This window comes from Paroedura picta, chromosome 18 (genome assembly GCF_049243985.1).
Source record: "Paroedura picta isolate Pp20150507F chromosome 18, Ppicta_v3.0, whole genome shotgun sequence".
NCBI lineage: Eukaryota > Metazoa > Chordata > Lepidosauria > Squamata > Gekkonidae > Paroedura > Paroedura picta.
This window is the reverse complement of record NC_135386.1, coordinates 19,253,498-19,267,604: the sequence shown is the minus strand read 5'-3', so window position 1 is coordinate 19,267,604 and position 14,107 is coordinate 19,253,498. Positions and strand designations below refer to the sequence as shown.

Genomic DNA, 14,107 nt, shown 5'->3' with positions numbered 1-14,107 from the left:
GCTGGACACCAGCACTGCCAGCCAAGCCACACAATGCTCTGTGCCAAATGGAAGCCCAGGCCAGACTGCTGAGTTCTTAGACAATGGCACAAGAGGGAGGGGGCTGCCAAAGGAACCAAGGCAAAGAATGTCCCGAGCTGGGAACTTGTCCAATGGTGCAGAGGTCCTGCCAAAACAATGTGGCTGCCAGCCTGGAGAAGGGGGGCCACCCCGCCCAACGCCTTTTCTTACATCTCCAGAACAGTTTTAAGCTGCTCCAGTTTGGATTTCTGCTCCTCAGCTTCAGAGTCCTCATGAGATCCCTGCTCCAGCACCAGCATGCGGGTGATATCCAGCACCTCCTGGGGATAAAGACCAGCAGGCGGCAGATGCCTTGGCACACACCAACACCCAGTCCCCTTAGCTCCACTGGCCAGTGAAGCCACCCAGCAGAGGCCTGTGCCCCAAAACATTTGGGCCAGTGGCTGCAACACCATCCAAAGACAACACATGCTAATCACCTTCTGGAGCTATTTTCATCCTAAGTGACAAAGACGGCTCTCTTGTCCTCCCATAGCCCACCCAGACACATGCCCCACGGCCAAAGTCTCCATGGCCTCCAAACCTGCAGCTGCAGCTCTCCTCACCTGCAGCTGTTCTGGCTTCTTCAGCTTCAGCTTCCCCGTCTTGTAGCCCTCATATTTCTCAAACAATGCAAAGAACCTGATGGATGGCAGCAGCAAGGTCAGTGGTGGGCTAAAGGTCTCCTTCCCACACTGGCCAAAATTTATTTGTCTTTCAAGCCAGGCTCACTTCTTTTATGTCCCTCGAGCTACAGCCTAAGCAGCCAGAGGGTCAGGAAGGCACAGGATGTATTCCATGGGCCCAAAGTGTCTTGTAAATTAAGAGACAGCTCTTCCCACATAAGTGATCCAAAAGCACTCCAAAGAAGCCCTCACCCTGCCCCACAATAACTCATTACCTGGAGTGTTTCACCTCCATCTTCATCTTCTGCTTGGGTGTGCGATCACCATGCCGTATTACTGCAATCACACAACGCAGCTCCATCCTGTGGGAAAGACAGGAGGGGGTTTGCCTCAGATCCTCCCCTACCACTTGAGGAGAGGCCAGGAGAGCCTGTCCATTTCTCCATCAATTGTCAATTGCCAGTGAAGGACAAAGCTCCTTCCCAACCAGAAGAGCACCTTTTCTGCTAAGGGGCTGCTACAGCTCACTAGTCAAACTTCTGATTGTGATAGTGCAGAACAAAGACACACACAAGTAAAAATGTCACAAAATGGTACTCTAAAGGCACACAATGATAAGAGGAACTCCAGCAGCCCTGGCAACACTGCACGGAGTTATCAGCAAAAGACCCACGTGCCCAGCCTTCAATGTGTGACTGGGAAGGAATGGACATGCAAGCCCTGTTTCTCTAGTGTCCCAAGAGGCCAGAAAAGCCCTGCAGCCATCCCCGTTTCCATGCAGTCTCCAACCCACCCGTAGCCCGGTACAGTAAAGTCCCTATATCTGAACAAGATGGATAGAGAGCCAGTTTGGTGTAGTGGTTAGGAGTGCGGACTTCTAACCTGGCATGCCAGGTTCGATTCTGCACTCCCCCACATGCAACCAGCTGGGTGACCTTGGGCTCGCCACGGCACTGATAAAACTGTTCTGACCGAGCAGAGATATCAGGGCTCTCTCAACCTCACCCACCCCACAGGGTGTCTGTTGTGGGGAGAGGAGAGGGAAGGCGACTGACTGTAAGCCGCTTTGAGCCTCCTTCGGGTAGGGAAAAGCGGCATCTAAGAACCAACTCTCCTTCTTCTTCAGTAATCTCAGGGCTCTCTCAGCCTCACCTACCCCACAGGGTGTCTGTTGTGGGGAGAGGAATGGGAAGGTGACTGTAAGCCGCTTTGAGCCTCCTTCGGGTAGGGAAAAGCGGCATATAAGAACCAACTCTTCTTCTTCTTTTTCAAGTGCTTGGTTCTGTTCCTAGGCTGAGAAATTGTTCATGTCAACACTGGTCAAACAACAAGAATAGGTTAGGCTAGGCTACCTGTGCAGGTGCAAGATAGCAGCTGTGACTGCTAAATGGTCAACAAAAGCCTTGTTCCCACGTGCAATTTCCAAGTGCACTAGGTGTCCCCTACAGGAGTTTTAGTTGTAAGAACTTATCTGGGGAGAAAATCGGGCCTTTGCAAGTGACTGACTCAGCTGAGAGTGAAAAACCGTGGAAGACGGAGTACAACCAACAGCTTTGCAAGATGCAACTTGGAAAAGGCTCGACAAGCCTTCGTGCCTGAGCCTCATAGACACTCGTTGAACTTTCTCTGATACTGGCGAGCAGGAGGGTGAGTGGCTGAAGTGCCAAAGGCCTTACAAATTAAGAGCATCAGTGCAGCAGTCCAGAAGCCTACATGTGATGTGGATCTCTCTGCTTGCTATTCTTGAGTCTCAGATCCTGGGAATAAACCCCAAATACTCCTGAAATGCAGGAATTGATGCTGTGTTTCCCAACTGTACCTAACCGCCTCCTGTCCTTCAAAGGGAACTCCTGATCCGTTTCCCAACCAGGCAGGCTTTGCAGGGCTGCCTTCCCTTGACCCTAGCTGGCAAATCCACACCGAAAGACCTAGAAGGCACTGCTGACCAAGCATGAAATCCCAAAAGCTTTGATACTCATCTGCAACTATGTTTAGGTTCCACCTAGTTGTTTTATCTCCTGCTGTACTCGCAAGACCTGGTGCAGGAATTAATCTATCACACGTTCAAATGTTTTGACTACTGGGTTGGAGGCACCTTTCTTGCTGCCAATCCCCTTCACTGCTCTTCAGGTGTGGTGCCTTTACAGGGATCAGCCTTTCAGCATTAAAAACTTGCGGAGGTTTAAAAAACAAAAATGTAAAAAGTAGACATGGTCTGCACAAGTCCGAGGTACAGTGATGAGCACAATTTCCAAGCATGCCACTTATAGTGCCCACCCATTTCAATGACATTTTTATTCTGTTTTGGAGACTTCTTTTCATGGCTGAAAAACACACCTTGGATTTTTACTGGATTTTTTTAGCTGAGTTGAGCACAAACCCCAATATAAATCTGTATATTTTTTGTATATTTACATGTATTACAATGGCAAGAAATCTCGAAACATTCCCTGGCCATTCCTATCTATGTCACAACGATTTACCCAGCCCAAAAACATCCAGGAAAATTAAAAAGTCCACTAATTGACCCATGCTTTAGCTAACCCTAACCCTAACCCTAAGGTGAGCACAAACCCCAATATAAATCTGTGTATTTTTTGTGTATTTACATGTATTGCATGTATTGTATATTTACATGTATACATGTATTGTATATTTATACTCAATATGCCAGTTTCGACAAGATGGCGACGGAGCAGTAGCAGCGTTTCTAGAGGCTCTCCTACGCATTTTCTTTTCTAATTAACTCCTGGAGCTTGTTTGAGTTGCTTGTTTTATCGTCGGTGCCACCTGATTTACCCTGTGTCTTTACATCCGAGCTTGGAACTCTAAACACCTGGTAGGACTCATTTATACTTAAATTCTGCTGTGTTTCGAGAACAGAGTGCCGCCAACTAAGAGAGTCTTTACCTTGGAGCTCACCGGGGGAGTTAACTATACTGAAGATAAGAAGCCAATTATCTATAGTTAGCAACTCTTGTTTCATTTTTTTCCTGTCTGGAATTCTTCCTTGTCTGCTGTATTTAGTTTGTTTTGCTTCAACACGCCTTAACACTAATAAGCTCAGTGGACGGGATTGCAGCGAGCTTTTATGTCTCTCTTCTCCCCTGAACATCATTTGTTTATTTGAATATCCTGTCCTCCTGACTGTTCCTTTCATTGCCTATTTGTGACAATAACAGCCTCTCACTTGTGAGCTTTAAGCACTTGTGAGCTTTAGGACTTTTGCAATGGGAGGTGGTAAAAGGGTGAGTAAGAGGGTGCGTGAAGGTGATGGCGATATTACCCCACCCCCTGCCAGCAAGCAGACAAAGATAGACGATTTTATTATGGCAAGTGGTATCTCAAAATATGCTGCCTCAACCTCAAACCGATTTGCTCCACTGGAAAATTGTATCATCAAGACTCAGTGTGAAGAAGAAAGAAAAGAGGGAGATGACTCAACTGCTTGGCTGTTAAGACGGCCAGGCTGAAGCCAATTGCAGAACCTCCGATAACATCCTAAGTGAACTCTCACATCTGACTACTCAATATGCCAGCAAATTTGGAAAACTCAACAATGGCCACAGGATTGGAAAAGGTCAGTTTACATTCCAATCCCAAAGAAGGGCAATGCCAAAGAATGTTCCAACTACCGCACCATTGCACTCATTTCTCATGCTATCAAAGTTATGCTCAAAATCCTACAAGCTAGGCTCCAGCAATATGTGGACCGAGAACTTCCAGAAGTACAGGCGGGATATCGAAGAGGCAGAGGAACTAGAGATCAAATTGCCAACATACGCTGGATCATGGAGAAAGCTAGGGAGTTCCAGAAGAATGTCTACTTTTGCTTCATTGACTATGCTAAAGCCTTTGATTGTGTGGAGCACAACAAATTGTGGCAAGTTCTTAAAGAGGTGGGAATACCATAGCATCTTATTCGTCTCTTGAGAAACATATGCAGGTCAAGAAGCAACAGGGAGAACTGAACATAATCACTGATTGGTTCAAAATTGAGAAAGGAGTTCGGCAAGGCTGTATACTGTCGCCTTACCTATTTAACTTGTATGCGGAGAACATCATGAGAAAAGCGGGATTAGTCACAAATTGGGATCAAGATTGCAGGGAGAAATATCAACAACCTCAGATATGCAGATGATACCACTCTAATGGCAGAAAGTGAAGAGGAACTAAAGAGTCTGTTGATGCGGGTGAAGGAGGAGAGTGCAAAAGTTGGCTTGAAACTCAACAGCTAACCCTAACCCTAAGGTGAGCACAAACTCCAATGTAAATCTGTTTATTTTTTGCATGTTTACCTGTATTACAATGGCAAGAAATCTTGAAACATGCCCTGGCCATTCCTATCTATGTCACAACGATTTACTCAGCCCGAAAACATCCAGGAGAATTAAAAAATCCGCTCCCTGACCCTTATCTTAGCTAACCCTAACCCTAAGGTGAGAACAAACCCCAGGCCTAAAACATCCAGGAAAATTAAAAAGTCCACTCATTGACCCATACTTTTGCTAACCCTAAACCTATCCCTACCCGTAACCCTAACCCTAAACTGAGCACAAACCCCAATATAAATCTGGAGTTTCTGTGACGAGCCCAAGGTCACTCAGCTGGCTGCATGTAAAGGAGTGGGAAATCAAACCTGACTCAACAGATAAGAAGCCTAATGCCTACACCAAACTGGTATCTATTTAGGGTAAGTTGACCAGATTTTAACTTTGGTAAAGCGAGACACCATTGACTGGGGGGGGGGGGGTCTTGATTAAAAATGTGGTCTATATGGAGCAACAAAAAGTTTCATAGAATGCATAGAACACAAAAATAGTATTGTGATATATATTTTTAAATTTCAAAATAAGTAGAATTTGCCAGGTGCCCCCAGATGTCCCTCCAAAAGTGGGACAATCTGGTCACCTTAATTTAGGGTCCTCTTTTTTCATAAAGCAACCTGCTTCACTGGCTCTTGTGACCTTGACACTTACATAGTCCCTGAAGTTGTGGGCACAATGGGGATGTCCTCTGCCTCTGTGGGGATGGACCAGGGGATCTGGAACTGGGGAGCCAGTTCACGCATGATGATGTTTCTGTGAGAAAAAAGAGAAGCAATAGCTTGCCGGAGCCCCCCTCTCACCCCGGTCTGCCCTCCCTGTGGGGGCTACTGTGGCTTCATCACCAATTAACCTGGCTAAAGTAGATCTGCTCGTGACCAGTGAGAACAGAAGAGCAGCTGCGCTTGAGCAGATCAAGGGTTCTATTAGGCCAACCCCCCTCTTCTTCACCGGCAGTAACCAGCCAGACACTCATACCTCAAAGGCCCACAGCCAGCACAGAGAGCAAAGCCTTCTGCTGCTCTAGCCCCCTATTTTCCTGCAGCTCTTCCACCCCCAAGATGACCACCTTCTGGCTCAGTGAAAGGGATGGAACCAACACACACCCAAGGATTTTGGCGCAGTCATCGTAATACTTCATGGAGTTCTTCACAAAGCTGAAGCCATTAACATCACAAACAAAGGAGTGGCCATTGGCTCGCAGAAGGTCAAAACCACACACAGTCTGCTGCAGAGGACAAAACCGGGCACAAAGCTATTAAAAGCAGACAATGTACCAAGGAGGTTTAGGGGCAAGAAGGCCAGCTCAGCAGCAGACCTGGGGCTCCTTCACATTCTCATAACCCTGTAATGCCTTAAGCTTGCAGTGCAGACTCAAAACTTAGAGGGTAGAAATCCCTCTGTAAGCTTTCCATGACCACCTCCTTTAGGGAAAGGGCTGCAGGAGCTATTAGAGCAAGGCACTGGTGCTCAGAAAACGCTGCCATTTATCCTGGCAACAGGTACAGCTTGGTGGGATATCTGGGCTGCTGGCAGATTCTCTCACACTTTCCAAGGGCTGTGTAGTCTGTTCTGATCCTCATAGGAGCAGTCTAACAGGGCACCTTGGGGAGCTAGACAGCCACCTACCTTGAAGGCCAGGCACACTTTCCTGGCCACTAGCTTCTCCATGGCTGAGAGCATGACAGGATAGCGGATCTCTTTCCCTTCACTGTCCCGCTCAACCTTCCCATCCAGAGCAGGTGATTTCCGGGCTTCTGCATGGGCATAATCAGGGCCGACGGTGTACACCTGAGCGATAGACCCCAAGAACTGACACACTCATTGCTACTCTACCACTAAAGACACAAAAGCCTCAAATTTTGAAGCCACAAGGGAGGGTGAGGACAGAGAATAGTAATACATAATATTTACTTGGGTAACAAATCTAGCTTATTGATGGCTTTAAACAACATCATACGGAATTGTAATATTTGACATACTCATAAAATTTAAAAGCACAGATGCCTTAAAGTCCCATCCTACATCACCATTTTAAAGGGCTAGAATGATAACTTTAGGGCTACACTGCTCTACTCTGATATACCTATCCTTGCGATACAATGGGGATCTGGGGACATGAAGCATGACCCCCTCAGTTTCTCTCCAGGAGTTTGTTATTATTATTTATCATATGGCAGAGTTACACACAGGAAGCATATATATAATAATATAAAATATGTAAACAAGTAGATATAACGGATATGCAGACAATCCCCTTAAATACTAATATCTAGATTTTCAATCTACTCAATTGTAGCTAAGGCAAGTACAAAAAGCTCTGTCACATCTCCGTAGAAAGCATGACACTCACATTCCTGTGACAGATGAAGTGTATGCCCAAAATGCAAGAAGCAAAACCATGTCCAAAACTCACGTTTTGAACATTGTTTAAAACAGGTACTTATAAGTGGAGTTACCTGCTGGCTACAGAGTTTTGACTTAACTATGGTAAATGGACTATTGCAATGGCCCCTTTTTTTCTGGTGGTCTTTGCGCCCCCCCCCCCCCCAGAAGGCAGGACAAATGTCCTTGGGTCCTCCAGCAGCACCTTCCCTACCTTGACATCTGTACCATCTGTGGGCATAAATTCCTCATAGATGTAAGATCCTGTTTTCCGTACGCTGCTCTCTGGGGAGTACACGCTGCTCCGGCTCCCAATCTGAAAAAGGGAGAGACCTCTGCAAGGGAGTACAAGACACGCAGAAGCAGAGGCTGAACTGCCAGCACAACCCAGCTGGCCTGATCTATGCCAACTTCACATAGTCCCAGCCAGACTTCTGGTGCCTCTTCCCACCCCAAGGGTAACTACTAGTGCCCTAGAGCCAGAGTGCTGCATGCTGCAATGCCCTCTGAACAGGTATAGCATTTCCACAAGAGTAAAGCAAGAGATCCACTAAGAATACACTGCCGCGATCCACCACTGGATAGCAATATTAAGGGCAGAAACGCATTGAATTGGGGTGGGGAGGTTATGGTGTACGGCAGAGCTGTGGAGAAGAAGGCAATGGGACAGCTAGAGTGGGTGTGGAGGAAGACTCACAACATAGCGTAAAGAACATCTTATGAAGGTATATGAGATGGCAGTGAAAGTGGCAAACCTAAAGTATTGTCATTCAGCCGTTACGTTCCTACTGTGGTTAATACAGAAAGGGGAGGCTCCTTGACCATCACAGGGGAATACGTTGGATAGATTCAGGCAGCTCTGTTAGAGAGCCAGTTTGGTGTAGTGGTTAGGAGTGCGGACTTCTAATATGGCATGCCGGGTTCGATTCTGCACTCCCCCACATGCAGCCAGCTGGGTGACCTTGGGCTCGCCACGGCACTGATAAAACTGTTCTGACCGGGCAGTGATATCAGGGCTCTCTCAGCCTCACCCACCCCACAGGGTGTCTGTTGTGGGGAGAGGAATGGGAAGGCGACTGTAAGCCGCTTTGAGCCTCCTTCGGGTAGGGAAAAGCGGCATATAAGAACCAACTCTTCTTCTTCTTCTTACCAAAGTGGACAAATTGCGAGGGTTGGTGAGAACGACCACTTGCCCCCTTAATCCTAGTCCATCCTGGCTGCTCAAGAGAAATGACCGGCCCTCTGGGTGATATTGTCAACCTCTCCCTATCAACTGGGAAGTTCCTAGAGGCACTGAAAGGGGCAGTGGTCCATCCTCTACTGAAGAAATCATCACTGGATCCGTGGGACCTGGCCAACTACCGCCCAGTCTCACATTTAGCGTTTCTGGGCAAGGTGTCTGAAAATGCCGCCGCAGACCAGCTTCTAACATTCTTGGAGGAAACTTCAGAAGATAATAGATCAGGAGGTGCATTTACCCCAACTGGCTGGGGTTAACAGCTTAACATCTTGTCCTCGCCAGAAATTTGGGGGTGATCTTCGATGCCTCCTTATCATTGGAGGCCCAAGATCACGGGAGCAGCTTGCACAGTGATTTTCCACCTGTGCCAAGCGAGGCTACTAGCACCCTCCCTGTCATTGGATTGCTTGGCTATAGTCATCCATGCACCAGTCACCTCCAGATTGCACTTCTGTAACTCGCTCAACATGGCCTACCCTGTTCCTGACCCGGAAATTGTAGCTGGTGCAGAATGCAGCTGCTAGGATCCTCACAGGAACAGCTTGGAGGACCCATATCCAGCCTGTGTGTGGAGGCAGCTGCTTTGGTTGCTGGTTACAGCCCAGATCAGGTTCAAGGCACTGCTGTTAACCTTTAAGGCCATCCACAGCCTGGGCCCCACATATCTGCAGGACTGCCTGTCTCCTTATGCCCCCCAAAGAACACTGTGCTCTGCAGGTGAAAATCTGTTGGAGGTCCCTGGCCCACGGGAGGTTTGCCTGGCTTCGACCAGGGCTAGGCCCTTTTCAGTCCTGGCCCTGGCCTGATGGAACGAGCTCCTGAGAGAGCTGAGGGCCCTGAAAGAACTAGCACAGTTCTGCAGGGCCTGCAAGATGGTGCTCTTCTGCCAGGTATTTGGTTGAGATCAGAGAAGGAAGTTCTGGGCTCCTCTCGGAGCCAGCCAATCCATTTGACTACCCTGTGTTTTCCCCAAAGCACTTTTTAAGGCGTCTCTTTAGAGGGGAGGGTTTGTTGCCGTCTAGGGTGATTCAATGGGGTTTTAACTGTTTTAATGTGATTTTATTCTGGGAATGAATGTTACCCACCATAAGCCACTGCTAATGAGAGTGATGGGATATAGACAGACAAACAGAGAAAAGAACTGTAGCAGATCCTTAAACCCTCTGTTGCCAGTTAGTTTATATTCTGCTAAATTAGCAGGGAAGGAAGTTTAATAGTAGCAGCACAGCAGTCAAGAATCTCACCCTGCAGGACCCCCAGAAATCAGCAAAGAGAAAGGACAATCCAGAGGAGGATCAAAGCTGGCAGAGGAACATGTGGAACAACACACCTGCAAACACACTCCATAAGGTATGGGAGACCAAGTCACAAAACTGCAGATTTGAAACAAGCCTTGAATTATGCCCAGAAAATAACAAGGAACTGAGACAGTTGCTGTAGCCCTGCTATGCATTGCTTTTCAAATGTCTCAGGTTCCTAAAAACCATAGTGGATTCAGTGCAGCCAGCTTAGCCAGGCACCAAAACCAACAGAGGCCAGGCCTGTTCCTCATTTCTTCCTCCTCACTCTGCTTACCTTGCGGAAAAGGCGCTGGCTGCCCCCTCCTGCTGAGGTGGGATAGTAAATGTAGACATTGTGGTCTTCGGCACTGACAGGCTTTTCCACAAAGGGCTTGGGGAAGACAGTCCCATTCACTTCCACATGATCCTCCCCCTCCACAAGATTGCATTCTGCAGACAAATGGCAGCAACATCATTTGCAAACCCTCAGCCCCCCCTTCCTTTCCCACAGCTTTGCCCACCCCTGTGCCCTTACTGTGCGAGGGCTCTGCAGCACCCCCCCCCCCCACACACAGCAAGATCTGTGAAATGAGCTCATCTTAAAAGCAGCACACCCAACAGCTGTGCAGCCCTCTCTGAAGGCCTGGCAGCAGAAGTGGTTTCAGTGGGTTAGGAAAAGGAAGTGGAAGCATCAGCCACTTGCTCCCACAAAAGCCACCACTTCAATCACCATCACCACCTGAGTCACTGGCCAGAAAAACCTACAGAAGCCACACTCCAGCATTTCTAAGGGAGCCAAATCAGGTCCACAACCATTCAACAGTGCTCTGGATGGGGACAGAACCCACAACAGCAAGAGCCAAATCAGCTCACTCATGACATGCTGTTTCCCCAGAGCAAAGCACTTGCCTTCTAGATGCAGTAGCTGTGCTTCAAACCTCAGCCTGCATGTCTTGAGGGGCAGAAAGAGACTTTTGCTGCCCAAGAGAGCTCTGCACCCTACAGCCCTACCACTCACCATCTGGCTTATCGGGGTCCCGGTTGAGAACAGCATAGCGGGGCAGGTCTATTCCCTCTTCCTGCAGGATCCGGTATACCTCCCGCCTGGACAGAGTTGAAAACAAAAATAGGGCCAGAAGAAAACACATGATGCTTTGCTCCTCCCCCCATTTTAATTTTTTTTTATTTTTATATTTTGTTTGCTAAATGGTGCTTGCATGCACCTTTTAGTTCTGTCCTACTTTTCACCATTCTATGCCCTCAATCGCCTCCTCCCCTTCCCCCCCAGGTATTATAAAAGAAAAAGGTTATCATATTACAATGCTGCTTCAACGCAAGAGACTTTTAGAAATATTTAGGAACAGTAAAAGTGTTGGGGGCCATCCAGGTGACGGCTGCTCCTGGGGCAAAGAGAGTGCACTCCCAAGAAGCCACGCTGCAATCAGCGAAGAGCCTGGGACAAAGGCCACTTGCCTGCACCACCGGCTCCAGCCTGTGCTTGGCAAGGACAGCAGTGCTATAGGAGAAGAGCCATGGCAGGGTTGGCATGGGAAGTGGAGGAGGGTGGCCGGTCAGTTGGTCCAGCCTCCTGCTCCTCTGCTCCCCCTGCCATGGCTCTTCTCCTGTGCCACAGCTACCCTTGCAGAGCATAGGCTGGAGGCAGCAGCAGCAGCGGTTCATCTACAGTCCCTGCCACTTCCACTGTTTCTAATGGTTATTTATTTATTTTCTTATCTATCTATCTATCTATCTATCTATCTATCTATCTATCTATCTATCTATCTATCTATCTATCTATCTATCTATCTATCTATCTATTTATTTATTTATTTATTATTCAATGTATATACCACCACTTGCCCTAGCCTTGCGGCAGTTTACACATACAACAATATTCTAAACAATTCTAAAACAATAAAACCCCAATAAAATCCCCATTAAAATCACAATGGCGACCATAATCTCCAGAAATCCCTCCTTGTTCAGGGTGGGGCACTAGATCTAACCTAATATAATGAGAGTCGAGGCTGAGATGAATTTGGGGATCAGTTGGAAAATCCCTCCCCCAGGACTCTGCCCCAGCCTCAACCATATGCCTGGCGGAAGAGCTCCGTCTTGCAGGCCCTGCGGAAAGCTCGTAACTCCGGCAGGGCCCTGAGTTCTTCCGAGAGCTCATTCCACCAGGTTGGGGCCAGGACTGAAAAGGCCCTGGCCGAGGCCAGGCATACGTCCCGGGGGCCCGGGACAAGCTGTAAATTCATACCCGCAGAGCAAAGGGCCCTGCAGGGGGGCATAAGCAAGCAAGCGGTCCCGCAGGTAGGCAGGAACCAGACCGTGTATGGTAGTCATTTGCATCACAATGCAGCAGTGTTGAAACACTATAGCCTTTTATATTTTAAAAAACAACTGAAGGTAAAGGGGGAAGAACTGAGGGCACAGAATGGTGAAATGAAGGGTGTAATTAAAAGAATGGTACAAGCAGGCTCCACTTGTTTGGGGCAATGTCTGAATTATGCTCTTGAGATCTACAGCAGACACAAGGGGGGAGCACAAGGGCACCTTTCACTTGGAAGGAGGAGGAATGATGGCAATGAGGAAAGGGATGTGCCAAATTTACTCAAAACAACAGTGGTGTGTGTGGGGGGGCAGGGTACAAAGGGCTCAAAGCACAGCTTATACAGATGACTAGAAGGCAAAGCAGGTCATCATCCTACTGCTGCCAGTTGCAAGCCTTTCAGAAAGTCCCCTATGCCTCCATCCCATCACAGAGTTTGCAAAACAGATTCAAATGAGTAGCCATGTTGGTCTGAAGTAGCACAATAGACTAAGGAAGAGTGCTTGCACTCAAAAGCTTACACCTTGAATAAATCTTTGTTGGTCTTAAAGGTGCTACTGGACTCTGATTTTTTTTGCAAAACAGAAGCATTCAGGAAAGCATTCTTAAAAAGGGGATAAAGCAGCAGTCTATTGGAACAGTTCAGGAGAATATTGCCATTTCTATTGTATACACCACCTTGCTTTCCCACTTATTGTCAGTTGTGGGGGGAGGGGGTGTTGGTTCTGTTGTTGTGCGCTGATGGTTTTGAACACCTAGTTCTAGCGCATTGCCTATTGAATCCCTTGCCGCTCTGTTAGTTTAAATGATGAAGGGGACATGGTTAGATTTACCTGTCCTGGATGTAGTACTGCATGTCCAGGTCGTTAATGAGGAAGGGGTTGCGGAGCTTGGCGTAGGCCACGGCCTTGTCCAGGGGGAACCCTGCAAGAGAGAGCAGGGGAGGGGAGCTGAGGTGCCGTGGGGTGGGGCGGGGCGGGGGGTTGGGGAGGGGGCGGGCCTCTCCTGCCCCGGCCTGACCTTTGGAGTGGAAGGAGACCAGGCAGTCGCAGGGCGGCCAGTTCTCGACAGGCTCGTTGAGGATGACGTCCTCGCCCAGGATCTGCACCGTGATGTACTCGAACTTGCAGAGCCGCTCCAGGATCTGCGTCATGGGCTTCGACTTGGACTTCTTGGTCATGGCGCAGATGCCCACCACGATCTGCCGCTCCGGAGGCTGCGCGAGGACCGAGGGAGGGAGAGGCGTCGCAGCGGCGGCGGCGGCCACCCAGGGCCAGGCTCCCGCCTCCCTCCCCCCTGCCCGCCCGCCGGCTCACCGACTCGGCCTCCTCGTCGTCCTCGAAGAAGTCGATGTCGTCCATGCTCAGCGCGGCCAGGGCCCGGCGCTCCGCCTCGCCATCCCGGGAGCCCACGAAGAAGCGCGGAGTCGACGCCGCCGCCGCCTCGGCCGGGCCCTCAGCGGCGGCCGCCCACGACGACATCGCCGCCCGGGCGGCCAACCATCCCGCTCCGCCCCCGCCCCTTCCTTCCTTCCCTCTTTCCCCTTCACGGCCAGGCCCGCGCGGCGGACGGGACCAGCCCCGGCGCGGCAGAAGGCCCTGAGCGGCACGAAGCGGCGCCCCTCCGCCCGGCCCCCGCGGCCATGGCGCGCCGGGAGAGCGAGGCCGCTGCTCCTGAAGGGGGCGGGCGGGAAGGGGGGCGGGCGGGCGACCCCTCGCTCTGCCGCTCGCTCCCCTCGGCCGGCGCCCGGCGCTTCCCTCAGGCGAAGGCGACCTCCTCACAGCGCCACGGCCGGGCTGCGGCCAATCACGGGGGGCCCGGCGCGCAGCCGCCCAATGAGAGCGCGGCGGAGGCGG

The 14,107-nt window shown here is 49.6% G+C and overlaps 1 protein-coding gene across 12 annotated transcripts in view; it reads right to left on the bottom strand.

The window, feature by feature from the left end:
• Positions 1–14,069, bottom strand: part of PPIP5K1 (diphosphoinositol pentakisphosphate kinase 1) — a 34,184-nt gene extending 20,115 nt beyond the window's left edge. For 3 of the 12 annotated variants that reach the window (XR_013227412.1, XM_077317772.1, XM_077317779.1), the window contains exons 1-12: positions 13,568–14,064; positions 13,272–13,467; positions 13,085–13,175; positions 10,935–11,020; positions 10,212–10,366; positions 7,611–7,712; positions 6,641–6,802; positions 6,118–6,239; positions 5,666–5,767; positions 962–1,048; positions 627–702; positions 232–341 (exon numbers count right to left, since the gene is read on the bottom strand). Coding sequence is in view for 11 of the 12 variants with exons in the window: in XM_077317772.1 (XP_077173887.1) it covers positions 232–341; positions 627–702; positions 962–1,048; positions 5,666–5,767; positions 6,118–6,239; positions 6,641–6,802; positions 7,611–7,712; positions 10,212–10,366; positions 10,935–11,020; positions 13,085–13,175; positions 13,272–13,467; positions 13,568–13,732 (1,454 nt within the window). In the remaining variant the exon portion in view is untranslated. Of the gene's footprint in view, positions 1–231; positions 342–626; positions 703–961; positions 1,049–5,665; positions 5,768–6,117; positions 6,240–6,640; positions 6,803–7,610; positions 7,713–10,211; positions 10,367–10,934; positions 11,021–13,084; positions 13,176–13,271; positions 13,468–13,567 lie in introns of all 12 variants that reach the window. The other 9 variants (XM_077317769.1, XM_077317770.1, XM_077317771.1 and 6 more) reach the window with 4 other exon arrangements.
• Between the last annotated feature and the right edge of the window lie 38 nt (positions 14,070–14,107).